The 17,287-nt window shown below is 35.0% G+C and overlaps 1 protein-coding gene across 1 annotated transcript in view; it reads left to right on the top strand.

The window, feature by feature from the left end:
- Window positions 1-15,557, top strand: part of ylpm1 (YLP motif containing 1) — a 107,747-nt gene extending 92,190 nt beyond the window's left edge. Inside the window, exons 20-22 of the mRNA XM_039742199.1 lie at window positions 587-714; window positions 6,276-6,455; window positions 15,083-15,557. Coding sequence (XP_039598133.1) covers window positions 587-714; window positions 6,276-6,422 — 275 coding nt within the window. The 3' untranslated portion in view covers window positions 6,423-6,455; window positions 15,083-15,557. The remainder of the gene's footprint in view (window positions 1-586; window positions 715-6,275; window positions 6,456-15,082) is intronic.
- The last annotated feature ends 1,730 nt before the right edge of the window (window positions 15,558-17,287 follow it).

The raw sequence follows: 17,287 nt of genomic DNA, 5'->3' as shown, positions 1-17,287 counted from the left end.
AAAAGTAATCACCAGATTAATCAAAAATTAATCGATTATCAAAATAGCCATTAATTGCAGTATAGATTTTAAATAATATATGACGATGTTTACTGTGTACTTTACATAAATCTATCATCTAAATACTTGTCACCTTAATGCATTATTAAATATTTTTTGTTTTTGTCCTTATCCCTTTCGAGCAGCCTTACTTTGTTGCATAATTAATGACTTGTAGGTCAAGCTAAACATGCTTAATTGTGTTAAATGGGTTTAGGCAGTGGCTAGATTTACAAGGTGTTTTGATAATTTCATTTTTGTTTAAGTAGTTTTGTAACAAAAATCAAACTTGTATGAAATACTAAGCCTGCATTTTCTATTCATTTGTATTGCACTGAAAAAAACATAATTCGTTTGACTGTAAATATATCAAAACAAAACCTCATACAACAAAGCAAATTTATTATCTACAGCTGGAAGATACCTGGGTGAGTAAGTGTTTTATTACTTAATAAAACTTTAACTGAAAAGGCTGTTGCGTTACACAGCAAAGACCTCTCTTGAATTTTAAAGGCTTACTTATCCTGAATGTGCCTTAACTCTGCAGACAAACTTGATGGTTTGAGAAGCAGCAGCAAACGAAAACGTGAGTGGGACTCAATGGCAGGCATGGAAGATTATCTTCAGCTTCCAGATGATTATGACACCCGAATGTCAGAGCCAGGAAAAAAAAGGGTAAATAACACTTCCTAATACTTTATTTCAATATTAGTTCATATTTTTTCCTTTCACCTTTTTCCTAACCTACAGGTCAAAGGTTAAAGGATCTGCTTAATGTTGCATTATTCAAGCAGCCTCAAAAATTGCAAATTAAAATTGTATAAGTGAAGCATATACGACTAAATATATTGTTGGCACATGAGTTTTTTCATTCTTCAGTAATGACTGATTTTTACAACACTGCCTGGGTGCAAGAGTTGAATATTACAGTAAAGGCACATCAGTTACCAAATATCACGTGCATGCCATTTGTCAAATTAGTTATAAAGGTAAACATCTCCAATAACCTTTTCAATATCCCGATGATGATAAAATAAATGCATGTTAGATAATGTAGCTCCTCCCAAAAATCTTTATAAAGAAACAATACTTATGTCTACCTAAAACATGGCTCATCTTAATTTTGTTTTTTTTCATGAAGCTACTTATATTGTTTTAATATTTTGCTGATCTTGAACTTAAAAGTCACTGTTCTTTATTCTGGGTAAGTTAATAAAATGTACCAATTTTAGTGCTTCTTGTATTAGTGGATTCAAGACAAGTATAGTAGCAACATTTATTATATTGAAATATGCAAAAAGTCCACGTTGCTTCATAATTGATTATTACTTAGAATTATTGGCAGTTATCCTGTCTTGTGCAGAAAATCACACATTCAGAACAGGTAAGAGCTTAGCAGACCAGCTACAGAATTGAATATAAAAGCTACAAAGCCAGGACCCTTTTAAAATCCATTGCAAAGTAATGCACATTCTGCTGAAAGATTAACACTAGAATCCCTGAAACCTATGAAAAAAACTCATAATCCTGGGCCACCTTACATTCCTTCGGACCTCTCCATCAACGTCTTTTGGTTTATAAATGTGTAGATCAGCCCAAGCAGCCTGCTATCCTATCACAAACACACACACCCCCAAACAAAAACAAAGCTGAACTCTGGCAAAAAGTTCTCCCCGCTCAAGTCTTGTTAATCTACATGTGAGGTGCCTGGAGCTGCATAGGGTAAATAATATATTGTTATTTGGAACACATGCATTTCATGTGTGTTCTATGTCTACAACGATCTATGTAAATGTAGGGTGACAGAATATGTGTGAAACACAAGAAATGTTGAACAAACACCTAAAATACAATCTTTTTTCATGTTATAGTGCTAACCACAACATTTTGACATGGAGAGTATAATGTGTGAAGATTAAATAATGTGTGCAAATATTAAATAAACACTTTCACAAAAGGAACAAAAAAAAAGCGAAAGATGGCACCATTTCGGTGCAAAGAGAGGTTGGGCATCATCCTGCCAATCCGTCTACCCCACACATGTCCTTCAACAAAGCAGCAGCACTTACAGAGCTCGCCAAGATATCGTGCAAAGTTCTGTTTGAGATTATGTTTTGCGATAGGCTTTATATGAAAAACATGTATATGTTACTTATATAAAAGCCACATTGAATGTTTTTACCTTGATTTTATTGTACTTCTCTTACTGCAGCGTAAAGTCTCAACTAAACTGCAGAACTTCCTGTGTTTGATCGACATGGGTATGCTGATAAACTAAATGTGCAATGCTACTTCAGTACGCAAGTGACTTTTGCTGCAGTTGGAAGCTTCTGTCGCACTCTATGTAGCTGTTGTTACGGTTCTCCCTTTGTCTAGAAACTGTTTCATAAGCTTTATGACCTTAGTCTTGGAAAGTCTTTCTCCTGTGGGGTGACTGGGATCTTTTCCTGAATAAGATCAAACATAGTTACGTAGAGTGTGACAGGAGCTTCCACGTGCAGCTTAAGTCATTCGGGTACTGAAGTAGCATTGCACATGTACTTTGTTGCCATGCCCATGTCTATCAAACACAGGAAGCTCTGCAGTTTAGTTGTGACTTTACACTGTAGGAACACAAGTAAATAAATCAAGGTAAATAACATTCGATGTGGCTATAGTAATATATACAAGTTTTTCACATAAAGACCATCACAAACCAATCTTTGCACGATACCATGGCAAGCTCTGTAAGAACTGCTGTTTCGTTGAAGGACACGTGTGGAGAAGGACTATGCCCAACCTCTCGCTGCATCCAAATGGTGCCATCTTTACACCTGGTGCAACTGTATTGTTCTTATATGCGAGTGGACGTTTCTTGCGGGAAGGGCTTCTGTTCTCTTTCTCTGATGTAGTACCCTCATCTGAGTTCACCTCAGTTATATCACGTGTTTATTTGAAAACAACAGTGTCAGATCGGGGGGAGTGTGAACATGACTGAGAGAATAATACTGAATAAAAAAAAAAAAAAGCAAACCTTTACAAGTACATAAATTTACACCGGATGTCAAATGTATGTTTTTATTGTACAATAAGAGCAGCACACTACTCAAAATGTTAATTCTGGAGAGTGCCCGGATTCGATCTTGCAACCTCTTGATTATGAGTCAGCAGTTGTTACTGCTGTGCCACCCAAGCGGTCATATCAGCATCATACCCTAACCCAATTTCTTTTTCTTCAGTTATATTCTTGAATAAAAGCGCCCTTATTTTGTTATACGTGTACCTTTTGTCAAAGTGTTTGTTTGATATTTGGACTTCAGTCTTCACACTTTATACACTCCATGTCAAAGTGTTATGGTTAGTATTATAACATGAAAAATTTGATCAACATTTCTTGCGTTTCTCACATTTCCTGTCATCCTACATTTACATAGATTTTTTCAAGATATGGTACACACATGAAATCCATGTGCTCCAAATAATGCTATAGTATTTACCGTATGCAACTCCAGGCACCTCACATGCAGATAAACAAGACTTGGTCAAAAAGCTCTCCCAGCTTGAGTTGAGCTGCGTAGGGGATGACATAGCAGGCTGCTTGTGCTGATCACATATTTACAAAACAAATGACGCTGATGGAGGGGTGTGAAGGAATTTAAGGTAGCCCGGGATTACAACTTTTTTGTAGCCTTCTTGGATTCTAGTATTAAAGCAAGTTTGCTTCTCTCTCTTTCCCTTAAACTGTGCTACAGATGCAGAGTGCATTGTGGTTATTCATTTCTTGAAATTTGTGCCTAGACTTAGCATAATGTGTGCCTAGACAACAGATATACTAATATTACATATCTTGTAAGTTATGATATTAAATTGAGATGTTTGTACTTTTTAAAAGATATTTTAAAATGCATCTTAATCTGAGGAGTTTTACTTTTATGGGATTTTTTTTTTATTCACTCAGTTGCAAGAGATCTCAGGACCTTTTTTCATTATTTTTTATATTGTAAATCACTTTTACTTACTTATTGTACTTCTAAAACTATAACTTTCAGCCTAGTTGCAGCTTTTGTTTTAATGGCCTGAAATTATTCTTTCAGCTAACTGTACTTTGTTGTCTATATTTTCATTCAATCTTTACAAGTTTCCTGGCACTTGCTTGGACCTGGAGACTGTGAACATGTTAAATGTTGGTCAGATATGCAGTAAGAATTGCACTGTATTACCAATAATACAGATAACAATAGACTTGAACGTGACTAAGAGAAGCATTACAATATCTAGATAATTCCACTTTTGCTTCATTTTATGCTATCGGCAGTATTTGATTTCCACATTTGAACAGGAAGGCTTTATTCTTTTCTGATCTAAAAATTTAAACATTGTTTGCCAAACTTATTTTTCTTTTTCAGTTTTCTAAAAATAAAATGTTTATAGTCCACCACATCCCCTAAATGTTATCTGTGTGTTATTGGACCATATGTTGTAGAAAAGTGCTACTTGTTGCATTTCACATTTTTAGCTTACTAGTGAAAAAGTATGCTGCGTTAAGCAAAATGACAACTAAAAAAATAAGCTTTCGAGAAAATTTGGGCACATTCTTCAGGCAAGATGTAATACAGACACTGAAAATTCCTTTGTTTATATAGACACTCAATTTATAGACACTCAATACACTATTTTAATGGAAGTGTAATTTCAGAGTTATTTTGGGATTTGTGTTTAATTTGGTTTTCAAATGCAGTACTGCCAGATCTTTCATAAGTCAGTGTTTATCCATTTACTCGCTTTGTCTATTCTCTTCCTCATTCATCCTATGTTGCCCCACTGGATCGTAATATTTACCTTCCAAAACTGGCTTTTTTAACATTTGCATAATTAACCAAAATGAATTTATTGCTTTAACCCTATGAAAATATTTTTTTACTAAACAGATTGAAACTAAAAACAGAAAATTTTATGCAAAGTCTAACTTTTTGAATTGCCTACAACAGAGATATCGAGTTAACTATTAAATGATAATTTAGGTATTGGATTAAATATAATAATTTAAAAAATATGCTAAACTGAATGAGCAGCTAAGGTATTTAAAGTATTAACAAAAAGGTTGCTGGTATAATTCGCTGCACTTGCACACTACATCATCCTAAACAATTGTAATAGCCACCTCATTTTTATATGATACTTAAGTTGTGTTTTTTTTTTTCCTTTTTTTTTTTTTTTTTTGAAACTGTATTTATATCAAATGTTTGCAAACAGTTCATCGTGGAGGAAAATTTCAGAAGTGTTTTATTTATATTTTAATATGCTGTAATGGGAGATTGGGAACATTTCTAGTGTTTTATATAATTAGAGATTTCATAAGTAGAAGAGTAGCTTCAAGTCAAAGCAAGACATTATTGATGGTCTGTCAAATTGGGAATGTTTTTTAATCTTTTCATCCTTCACTCTTAAATTTGTATTTATTTTTTTGGTTTGGCAGTGTAGAGGCTGCCCTTTTCTTGTGGTTGTCCCTTCATCCCTCATGATTATTCTACTCCCCCAAACCCCATTTTCCTTACAGGCCTGGGGTTGCAGGGAACATATTCTTTTTGTTTTCATCACTTTTCATATTTTAATAAAATGTTGATCATATAACAAAAAATCATGGTAGAGAAATTAGACAAAATATAAATTAAGTATTAGTATGCTAAGTAATTAGGCATCAATGTGTTTGATCTGTGTTTTGGCACACATAGATATATATAAATAATGGGGTTGCTTTATGCTCCTGTAGATTATTAGTTCACAAAATGGATTATGACTGTTAGGATGGGATGATTGTTAGACTGCTTTTGCCTGCATTTTATTTCTAGCAGTTTTGAATTAATGCTTTCTGCATGTTATCAGCCTGCAAAACATTTCTTTTATAATGTCTAATTAAACTTGATAAATAAGAGCATTTTTAAAGCATAAGAAAAAATAAACAACTATTTCTTTTTCTTTCTTCTATTAAACAGTTGTAATTCTTCCTGACAACAAACTGATAATGCTGCATAATAGAATGTGCACACTCCAGTTACAGTCACTTTTTCTGTTGTTTATTTAAAGTAAGCTGTAGTGTTTGAAATTATTTTGTTCACATTGTTATTTATTTGATAGTATATTGTATTTTTTCTGTCTTAATTTTTAAGTAGCAATCCTATTTATTTGTAAAATGTATACAGTAAGAAAATATAGTTTAATTTAGAGTAACAGTTTGCTTGAATATCATCTATTTTTAGGTAAGGTGGGCAGATCTGGAGGAGAAAAAAGATGCGGAAAGAAAGCGGGCTATTGGATTTGTAGTTGGGCAGACTGACTGGGAAAAAATTACAGATGAAAGTGGTCAGCTTGCTCAAAGAGCACTCAATCGCACCAAATATTTTTAATTTTTGCTCCTCGGTCATTTATTAGAATATCAGGTAAGCTATAATCAAATAGTGTGTAAAGTTTCTATTTTGCAGTGTTACTTCATAAATGTTGTTTTTGCAAGTCAGCATAATTCTGTGTGTTTGCTTGAATTATTTTTATTTTAAGAACTGAGAGTCTTATATGTTGTGTTGTACTGCATTTTCAGAGAGAATCATTTTAATGCAAACACTAAGTCAATAAGTAAATGCATCAAAATGATTTTCAGCTACTGCAATAGGTGGTCATATTTATTTTTGCCTATTCTCTGCTGTTATCCTATTGAATTTTTCTGACAAGTTGTGTACTGAAATAAAAATTGAGCTCCTGTAGTGGAGATATGCCAGATTTCGTACTTTGTGAAAGAATTATGAATATGTCAGTGCTGGGTTAAAAGTCCCTAAACATTTTGTTACTACTCCGATAAACAGAATGTGAATCTGTATTAGTTTTTGGCTATTTTCACATGTCTGTAAACATCTATGAGCATTTTTAATGTTAAAATGTAATACTGGCAATGAAAGAAATTATTCATTTAAGAAAAGGCAACGCCTGCTTTTGAGTACATTTATATAGTAATATGTATTTTTGCAACATAATAAATTATATAATTACACAATAGAGTATAAAATATAGCATTTAAAATTGAAGTTGAATAGTATACTCATCCATCCATTTTCAAGCTTTTATAATTAACTTTATGCAAGATTGTGACATATTTTGAACTGCATTCAAATACTATCTCACTCTTTGTCTCTGTCACACACACAACCTGAATAAAATGCATCAGCTTTTTTTTCCATTTTTATTTTAATGTAAGCATCATGTCAGGTTAAACAGAGGTCAAAGATACCACATTAACACTAAACTCATTTTGTTAATGCTTCCGTTCCTTCATTTATTTACTGTAGATTTTTTTTAATCATCAGTGCACAGTTTAGTCATGTTTAAAGTCTGCAAACTTATTCACTATTATGCATGCATGTACTGTATGTCTCGCGTCATACCTTGAATTAAGGAATTAGTTGGCTTCACCACAACTCTTATAGCAGCAACCCAAGCTTTTCCAGGTTGGTCTCCCTTCAAAGTACTGGCTGGGCCTAAATATTCTTAGCTTCATTCCTGTTCTGAAGTGCATGTGGTATGTTGTCAAACAATATACAAGTGGAGCACAATTAAAAAAATGGCAACCCTGCCTTTTGAACATCATCCTAAAGTTTCACATAGGACCACAAAGAAAATAATAAAATATGTAAAATATAGTCCTAAGTTTACATCCAGAGTTCTCTGACCTTCCCCGCCTGCCCCTGTAATTAGTGGTAGATAGATCTATACTAATAAAAGGCAAAGCCCTCACTCACTCACTCACTCACTCACTCACTGACTCATCACTAATTCTCCAACTTCCCGTGTAGGTAGAAGGCTGAAATTTGGCAGGCTCATTCCTTACAGCTTACTTACAAAAGTTGGGCAGGTTTCATTTCGAAATTCCACGCCTAATGGTCATAACTGGAAGGTATTTTTCTCCATTAACTGTAATAGAGTTGAGCTGGAAAGGCGTAGGGGGGCGGAGTTTCATGTGACATCATCACGCCTCCCACGTAATCACGTGAACTGACTGTCAATGCAGTGCGTAGAAAACCAGGAAGACCTCCAAAAAGCGCTTAAGAAAACATGCATTATATAATTGAGAAGGCAGTGAAACAATAAGAAGCGAGCGAGTGACATATACTACAATATTAATGAGTGCTGCTACCTCGGAAAGAAAGCAAGGTGTAAACCTAAACTTTAAATTAAGTTCATAGACAGGCTACCGCTGGCGTTTCACATGCCCACAGGTAATGCGGGATACAAGTTTAATGAGAGGACGCAGGATATAAACGAGAGTTTTGATCACTTTGTAACTAAGTTAAAATTGTAGGTGAAGGGGTGTGCTTATGCAAATTCGAGACTGTGTTTGTGGGGATTGACAGTTAAAGGCGGGTGGGGAGTCACGTCATCATCTCCCCTCCCATTCATCTAATTTCGCTCTGAGCTGAGCTCATGCTAACGCCGTCTTCGAAGCAACCGTCAGACAGCCACCAAATACTCACAGAAAAATCCACAAGTTAATACACACGCTGTCTCTAGAGTTTCTCCACACTGAATCCTCCAGGCACTACTTACAAAAGGTTACATTGACAATCGTGTTACGTTATTTTTAAAATCTTTCCTTTTCTTAGCACAAGCACAGCTGAGAAGCTTCGATGCATGTGCTCCATAACGCGTTAAAAAATAATGCATTTAATCACACTAGAGCTTTTGTCAATGCATGATTTCCTGGTACACCGATTACATTGATCAGCGCATCCCGATTCATTTTACCCTCGCACCACCTTAGTTTGAGAAGAAGTATGAAAAATATAAGGTTAACACAGAAAAACAGATCACCAATTCAAGCTTTATGAATAATCGATTAGCCATCAATAATTGTTTTGGTAAAGCCATCCTCCTTCCATTTTATAATTTTTCCGCCACTAGCCATGATTAAATGAGCGGTAAAAAGTAAGAGCAAAGCAAGGGTGACTTATTTAGGCAGGCATATATATGACAGCAACACTCATGACAATGTCAATCATGTTACATTATTATTAAAATGTTTCCTTTTCTTTTCATTACTTCTTTAACACACTACTTCTCGCTGCGGTGGTATTTTGCTATTTATATATATATATATATATATGAATGACCTCCAAAGAGCGCTGAGACTTTTGATATCATGAACGTGTCTGCAAAGACTGGGGCCTCCTGCCCAGCAAAAGTCGAGCAGCCAGCGCGTGTACATAGCTGTGCCGGCCTTTGAGACGCTGACTGCGCTTCTGCCTTAAGTCAAAGTGAGCACTTTTATTTTTTCATCCTCCCCTGCGCTATAGCCCAGACAAGTGCAAACACGGGATCCCTTTTCTACACCACGGCAAAATAATATTAAGGCGATTCACACTTTCTTTTGCACGTATACGATTATGAGGTCCTCAGCTCGGATTATGAAGACACGCACACGAGTGGAGGACTGACAGTGCCATCACAGCCGATTAATGGCGGGGACGTCTCACCAGTCTACACAAGACCCACCGCGACTGTCCCCAAAAGGCGATCATAACGTCAGCGGACACATCTCTCTATACTATATAAAAGAAAAAGGCAACTTTCCTTTCTTTACACCTTTTTTCCTTTTATCCCAAACCAAAGCCTTTCTCTCTTAACACTGCAGAGGACACAAAACTAATTTTCTTTAAATGCTGGTAAGGCACATTACCAGAGGCACAAATTTGAACGTTCACATAGAAAATGTAATTTCAATGTACCTGTACTTCTTAAAAGCGTTAATGTTTTACTGTTTAATAACTTATAGACTATAATTTATTATTTTTCCCTTGCACTCAGTGACCAAACCTATACACACACATATAGACACATACATATACTTGTGTGTATGTTTGTATGTGTATATATATATACACACACACACACATACATACATACATACATACACACATATATATAATTTGTGTGTGTGTATGTATGTATGTGTATATATGAGGTAGATAGGTATGTATGTATGTATGTATATGTATATGTGTATATATATATATATATATATATATGTATATATATATATGTATATACATGTGTATATATATATGTATATACATATATATATATATATGTATATACATATATATATGTATATACATATACATATATATATGTATGTATATATATATATATATATATATATATATATATATATATATATATATATGTATGTGTGTGTGTGTGTGTGTGTGTGTGTGTGTGTGTATATATATGACAGCAGCAATCCAAGCTGTGAGAAAACAGTAAAAAGGAGGCGTGTCAGACGTCGTGGTACATTTTCTGATGCAGCTACCAAAAACAACTTTGTGACACTGCCGCCAAATACACAAAACAATTACTTTGACAATCATGTTACATTATTTTTAAAATGTTTCCTTTTCTTTTTCATAGCTTCTTTAACACATGACATCGCACTGGGCTGGTATTTTGCTATATATATATATATCACAGCGACACTCATAACAGTGACAAAACAATTACATTGACAATCATGTTACTTTATTTTCAAAATGTTTCCTTTTCTTTCTCTTTCCTTCTTTAACACACTACTTCTCCGCTGCAAAGCGCGGGTATTCTGCTAGTCAATAATAAGAAAAAAACAGAGTTGAAATACCATCCTTGGATTGGTTGCCAGAAAGAAGTGTCAACTTTCAAAAAGGAATAAAGCTGCCACTCAGAAATTTGACTGAGACCAACTGGAAAAGCATAAAGAGTGCAGGTCCAGTAAACCTCTTCTCTGGGCAAATGGCATCAAAGTGGAACTATGTGGACCACAAGTGGGTCCATGTTTGGTAAAGCATCATGGTGGGAGTGTCTTTTTATGAGGCTGGCTTTATTACTTTGGCTTGGGCTATCTTGACGTACTTGAGAGAGTAGTGAATTCTGAGAAACATCAGCAAGTTCTTGAAGAATGTCAGACCATCAGTTATTTAGGCTGGACACAAAGTGAAGGTTTCAGCAATACAATGATCCTCAACATTCAGATAAGTCCACCAAACAATGGCTAAGGATGAAGAGGCTCCACATCCTGCAATGGCCAAACCTGAATCCTGTTAAAATGCTTTGACGGGACCTGAAGAGTGCTATTCATGCAAGACATCCTTCAAACTGCAAAGAGCTAGTAAGGTCAAGTCAGGTTGGGGAGCATGCACTGGTATAGTGTGTTGCTGCACTCGCCACACAACAAAACCGCTCAGGATCCTGGTTGGCAACCCCCAAGCAGACACATAGTCCAGTCCCATCCTCCAGAAATCACCCTCTATCTGCCATAGCCAGGTGTTACGTGGGCATCCCCTTGGCCTGGTCTAGCCATTAGGGTCTTCAATAATGAGGATCCTGCGAGCCGAATCACTGTCTGGGAATCGCACCACATGGCCTTAGTGCCGAAACTGACGCATTCTCCCAATGCCTCATTTGGACTACATGAACAACCGCTCATTTGACGCAAAATCATTCCAGCGGTACCCAAGGATTCTCTGAAGAGATACACAGTACCAAAGGAGTCCAGTCTTTGTCTCAGGTCACTGGGTAGTGTCCATGTCTCGCAACCATAGAAACCACACTTCACTTTCTAAAAATGTAATAAAAGCTAAAATCTGTAATTTGGTAATTCACTTGAACCACTATTCAACAGATAAAAGGACAAAGAAAAGATTTTCAGTGTTTTCACCGACAAACTTAATTCTGTTTGGTAAACATAGGTAAATTTTAAACTTAATGGCTGCAACACACTCCAAAAAAGTTGGGACAGAGGCAAAGTAAGACTGTAAAGGTTATATAAGTAACATTTTGTAATGTTCCTCAATTAGCAGGTTAACTAGTAACAGGTGTGGGTGTCAAATTTGGGTATAAAAGGAGCATCCAGCAAAGGCTCAGTCTTTGCAAGCAAAGATGGGTCATGGCTTACCACTTTGTGCTGAACTTTGTGAGAGAATTTTCTCTCAATTTAAAAACAATGGTTCTCCGCACAGGATAGCAAAGATTTGGGTCGGTCACCATCTACACTTAATAATGTGAAAAGATTCAGTGTGTCAGCAAAAATGTTTGTGTGTAAAGGCCAAAGGCAGACACCACTGCAGAATTTGCATGACCTTTGAGCCCTTAGGTGGTATTATATTAGAAACCCTCATGCTACCTTGACAAACATAGCCACATGGGCTCGGGAGTACTTTGGGAAATAATTGTTGCTTAACACATTCCGCCGCTGCATCAGGAAATGCTCCCTGAAACTGTATTATGCAAAGAGGAAGTCGTACATCAATTTTGATCAGAAGTGTCAGCGAGTTCTCTGGGCCCAAGCTCATCTGAAAGACAATGGAAATGTGTTCTGTGATCAGATGAGTCCACATTTCAGCTTGTTTTCAGGAAAAATGGATTTCAGATTCTACATGATAAATATGAAAAAGACCATCCAGACTGTTATCAACAAAAGGTGCAAAAACCAGCATCTGTGATGGTATGAGGGTTCATCAGTGCCCATGGCATGGGGGAATCTGTATATATGTGAAGGCACCATTGATGCAAAGGCTTACATTGGAATTTTAGAGAAACATATGCCTCCATTAAGACAACGTCTTTTCCCAGGAAATCCATGTATATTTCAGCAGCGCAATGCCAGGCCTCATTCTGTACAAATTACAAAAGCCCGACTTCTGTTGCTGTCCAGATCTATCACCTATTGATAATGTCCGGCGCATCATGAAGAGGCGAATCAGACTACGGCGACCAGGTCTGTTGAGCAGTCCTGTATACACCAAGAATGGGCAGAAATTCCACTTGGAAAAACTGCAACAATTAGTTTCCTCAGTTCCCAATCAATTAAGAAGTATAATGGAGTGCATTGCAGGCATCGATTTCTACTTTGGTTTATGTTTAACAAATAGAATTATGTTTGTTGGTGAAAACGCTGAAAACTTTCTTCTTTGTCCTTTTGCCTGTTAAATAAAAGTTCAAGTGAATTACCAAATTACAGATTTTAGTTTTTATTGCATTTTAGAAAGTGTCCCAACTTTAGACAGAACTTTAGAAATGGAGTTTGTGGCAAATCAGGAAGCATTAGGACTCTAAAGTCCTCCTTCCATTTGTGGCAGTGCCACACACCCTTTTCCATTGACCTCATAACCCCAAATGCTCTCCCAATCCATCTTCTGACTTCATAGGAGGAGTCACCAGAGACATAAAGCTGCCAAGGTGAGTAAACCTCTCGACAAGGTCGACACTTTCTCCACAGACAGACACACTGCTGATGGCTGTGTCCCAGAGGTCATTAAAGGCCGGGATCTTGTTTTTTATCCAGGACACTCACAAGCTCAGACACTCGGACTCCTCGCTCAGTTTCTCGAGCTCCCCGATCAGAGCCTTCATTGACTACTTTGCCAATAATGCAGTGTTTTGTTTGCACAAAGATCAATGAATCTCTCTTCACCAAAAGATGCCCCACAGCTGCTGCACTGCACAACGCCCAATCCATGTAAACATTGAAACAGAGTAGGAGCAAGAACATGTAAGAATAACAGTAAAAATAAAAAGCAAAAACCCTCCAGCAAGATTACAGGGGTTGATAATTGGTTGTTGGAGGCAACCTCAACCTAATGTTATTCTCTAAAATGGGTTAATTTACTTTTATTCACAATAATATATATTGCTTTATTAAATATCACAGTCTAATAATGTATAAATTCAAATCTTTTATTTGATGGAAATCTTATTAGGGATATTCATTGTGTATATTTCTGTTTTCTTATGTTCAGGATCACCTAAAATCTTTATAATATCTAAAATAATGTTAGCCTTGAAAGGTTCACAAATATCTCGGCATGGCTCTATCTATATTTACATAAGTATGGATGTGTGTGTGTGTGTATATATAAATCAGTTTAGTGTGTCTCATAATCTTAAAATGGATACATAACTCGCTACCAGCTGAGAGAACTAAATTGTTCCTCAAATTGTATGCACTTTTTCAGGTCCTGTTCATCTCTATTCATTGTACAACTGTGATAAAAGTCCTCCTTCTCTTCATATGTGGACACTCTTGGTTTTACAGCTTCTTAGTTTAGAAAGCTCTCATCTCCTATTATTATTGAGTAGCATAATTTTATATTACTCATGTTTCATGTTTGGGGCTCTGAGTAACATAATAGGAGGTTAATACAAAATAAGTAGTTTCCTGTTCTCCTGAAGGAATATTGCTATTTATGAAGCATTCATCTACCAGTAAAACATTACCTAGTTGGCTACATTGGTTGCATTTTCTTGGAGACTACTATGGCAGCCAAATTGGTCAAAAAACTTTTTTTAATTTTCTTTTATAGCCTAACAACAGCAAAGTTCAATTGCAAAAAAGAAGTCAGGGAAATAGTTGAATAAATCAGTTCCATAAACAGACATACACATTAGAAAATTTAGATTAGAAACAAAGATTCTATAAAATTACTTAAAGAGTTAGGTGTGAGGAAATGGTGTAAACATTAATGTGAAATGAATGGAAATTTAAACTTCATTATATATAAAGTAAATAAAAGCTTCATGATGACTCTCAGGCACTGAAAAGAGTAGCATGACTGTTATCTGTGCTGGCATTTATACTACAAGGCAAGATGTTATTTCATGTTGAATTTTATTACTTTGAGTAAATTACTCTGCCTTAATATACCTTTCAGACTCTTTGTAGAAAATAACCATAAGGATTCAAATCTGTTTTAAAACATGTTCTAGAGCAATGCTTCACTTTAATGACAATGTTATTTAAAACCCTCTCACTCAAAATACACACTCTTCTACAGTATTCTAGCTTATTTTTGACTGTTACATGAATGTGCTGCTTGGTAGCAGTAATGTTCATTGAAGAAACTGATTTGATGCCAAATTGATTAAAGTAAATGAAAAAAACTGTGTTTGAAATAGAGCAATAACATATCAATTCTAATAGAATATTACTCTTAAACAGGTAGTTTATTCCTTCAATGACTGATTGATTTTTTTTTTTTCTTTTGAATTCCCATAGATATTCATTCTGAAAAATAACTGAACCATGCAGCTGATCAAGAAGTGGTCCTGAATCCTGTAATTATAGTTTGTACTGTGTTCATATGACTAATAGAAACTTTTCAAGAAAGTTGCTGAAAATTGAGTCCAAGAAAGTTGCTGAAAATGGAGTCTCAGTAATTGTATCAGTCCTGCTTTTACAACGCAAATGTTTTTTTCTCCGAATTGCTTTTTGTGTACCAAATTTAAGTTCCCAGCTTCTGTGTTATTTTTCCAACAGTTGTGCATTACTATTAATTTGTTCTAAATTTCTTTTATTAAAGAACTACAACAAAATTTGATTAATAGCATGTTCAATTTTAAGTTATTGAATACTCATTGCAACTGTTTCAGCAGTTTTTGTAGGGTGAAGACTCCTGATGTCTAGTTCATGAATATTGTACATTTTTTAATAAAACCAAGCTGTGAAATCTTGGCTAGATTTCTTGAATGGCCGACTGTGTCATATTTTTCCAATCAGTCTGAATTCACGCTAATACAGTTCTTATATCCTTGTATTCTCATTTACGGTTTGAGTTTTTCCTCAGACAAGTAGGCGTTGGTGAACTTAAAAAATTCTAGTACCCTTTGGTCTGTTAAAGGATCCTGCAATAACAATAAAAAACTTATGTGGTAATGAATGCTTTGAGAAAAACACTTGTGATGCTGAACAGAATTGGGACATGGAGCACCTTTTAAATCTTCATCAACCACTTATACATCAGGAGGCCACCGTCTACTGGCTAATAATGCTATATTTGTAGTTGTTCATCTGCACCTCACATTTCCCAATTAAGCCAAGAGATGACCACTCCCAACAACTTTGTTAAAGAAGAACAGAGTCCTTGTGTTGAAAAGAGAAGGTAAGTAGCAAAGCAGTTTTTAATGGTTTGCTAGCCTCATGCTGTTCAGTACAAACTTGGCCACACAATGGTTGGCACAACTACATAGTCTTTATCATGCATCTTTATTCCTATTTGATATCACTGATTACTTAAATATACTTGACAATTAGGTTGGAGTCCTAATTTGAAATCTCTTGTCATTGTATTTCGACAAAACTGACTTTACCTGAAAGTGAACTTTCTTTAATTGTAGCTGCCAATTAGACAAATATACTTGAGATTTACACACACATAAATAAATAAATAAATATATATATATATATATATATATATATATATATATATATATATATATATATATATATATATATATAATAATTGCCAGTAGAATCCAGCTTTTACCTGCTGCAGTGGATGCTTAACAGTCTGTCTATGCATAAGACAACAGTAAGGTAGAGATTTCAGACTTAAGAGTGAATGGGATCAGGAGCATAATGCTTTTAGGGTGATAGTTAAGTGTTTTAAAAATCTGTACTTAACACAACAATCAAAGCAGTGCCATGTGGGGAAAAAGAAATCTGTCTGTAAAAATGGTTGTATACAGCTGTATTTAAGAAACATTAGGAATTCTGATTTATTAATCATGATTGAAACTTGCCTTTCAAAAATGCAAAAAAGGTTAATCTTAGCAGTGATTTTTTACAAACAGATTTGTATAGTACTGCAATATTGCATAGCGCATCCAATGCCAAAAAATGGCAAAATTAGTGTGAGGTGACATAAAACATCTTGTTTTTTTCTATATTTATCTATCTCTATCTCTATATATCAAATTAATCATCAAATTAAAAAATCAATTTGAATTATTTTCGCAAAGTGACATTAGATATTCCAGTCATATGTGTGCTTTTTAATAATTCCCGTTCATTATGTGAATTTCTGTACAATTAACCTCAATGTAAAGCAGTTTTGTAGAAACATAAAATATTTTTTAAATGATCAGTTTGAGGCACGAGTGAAAAACATGATTTTTTTTTTTGTTTACACCCTTATCTAAAGTTTAAAATGAAAGTGTATATCATTATACTGTGCATCTTTTAGTTCTAGCTTCTTTGTGTGTCGTTTACTTCTCATACTTGTAAAACTTTGAGCTTCTTGACTCTTAAAAAAAATTAAAAAATAATACATTTACAGGTCTTAGTTTATATTTCTCTGTGGCATAAGACTTCTGCTTTCAGTCTGTGCAATCTTTGCATTTAGATTGCTTATTTTACATTAGCTATTAAATAATTCCTACATTTTGTTCCAAGTTTTTATCTATTTAAAATGTTACATTTTAT

The sequence above is a fragment of the Polypterus senegalus genome, chromosome 18 (assembly GCF_016835505.1).
Source record: "Polypterus senegalus isolate Bchr_013 chromosome 18, ASM1683550v1, whole genome shotgun sequence".
NCBI classification, from domain to species: Eukaryota; Metazoa; Chordata; class Cladistia; order Polypteriformes; family Polypteridae; genus Polypterus; species Polypterus senegalus.
This window is presented reverse-complemented; position numbering and strand designations above follow the sequence as displayed.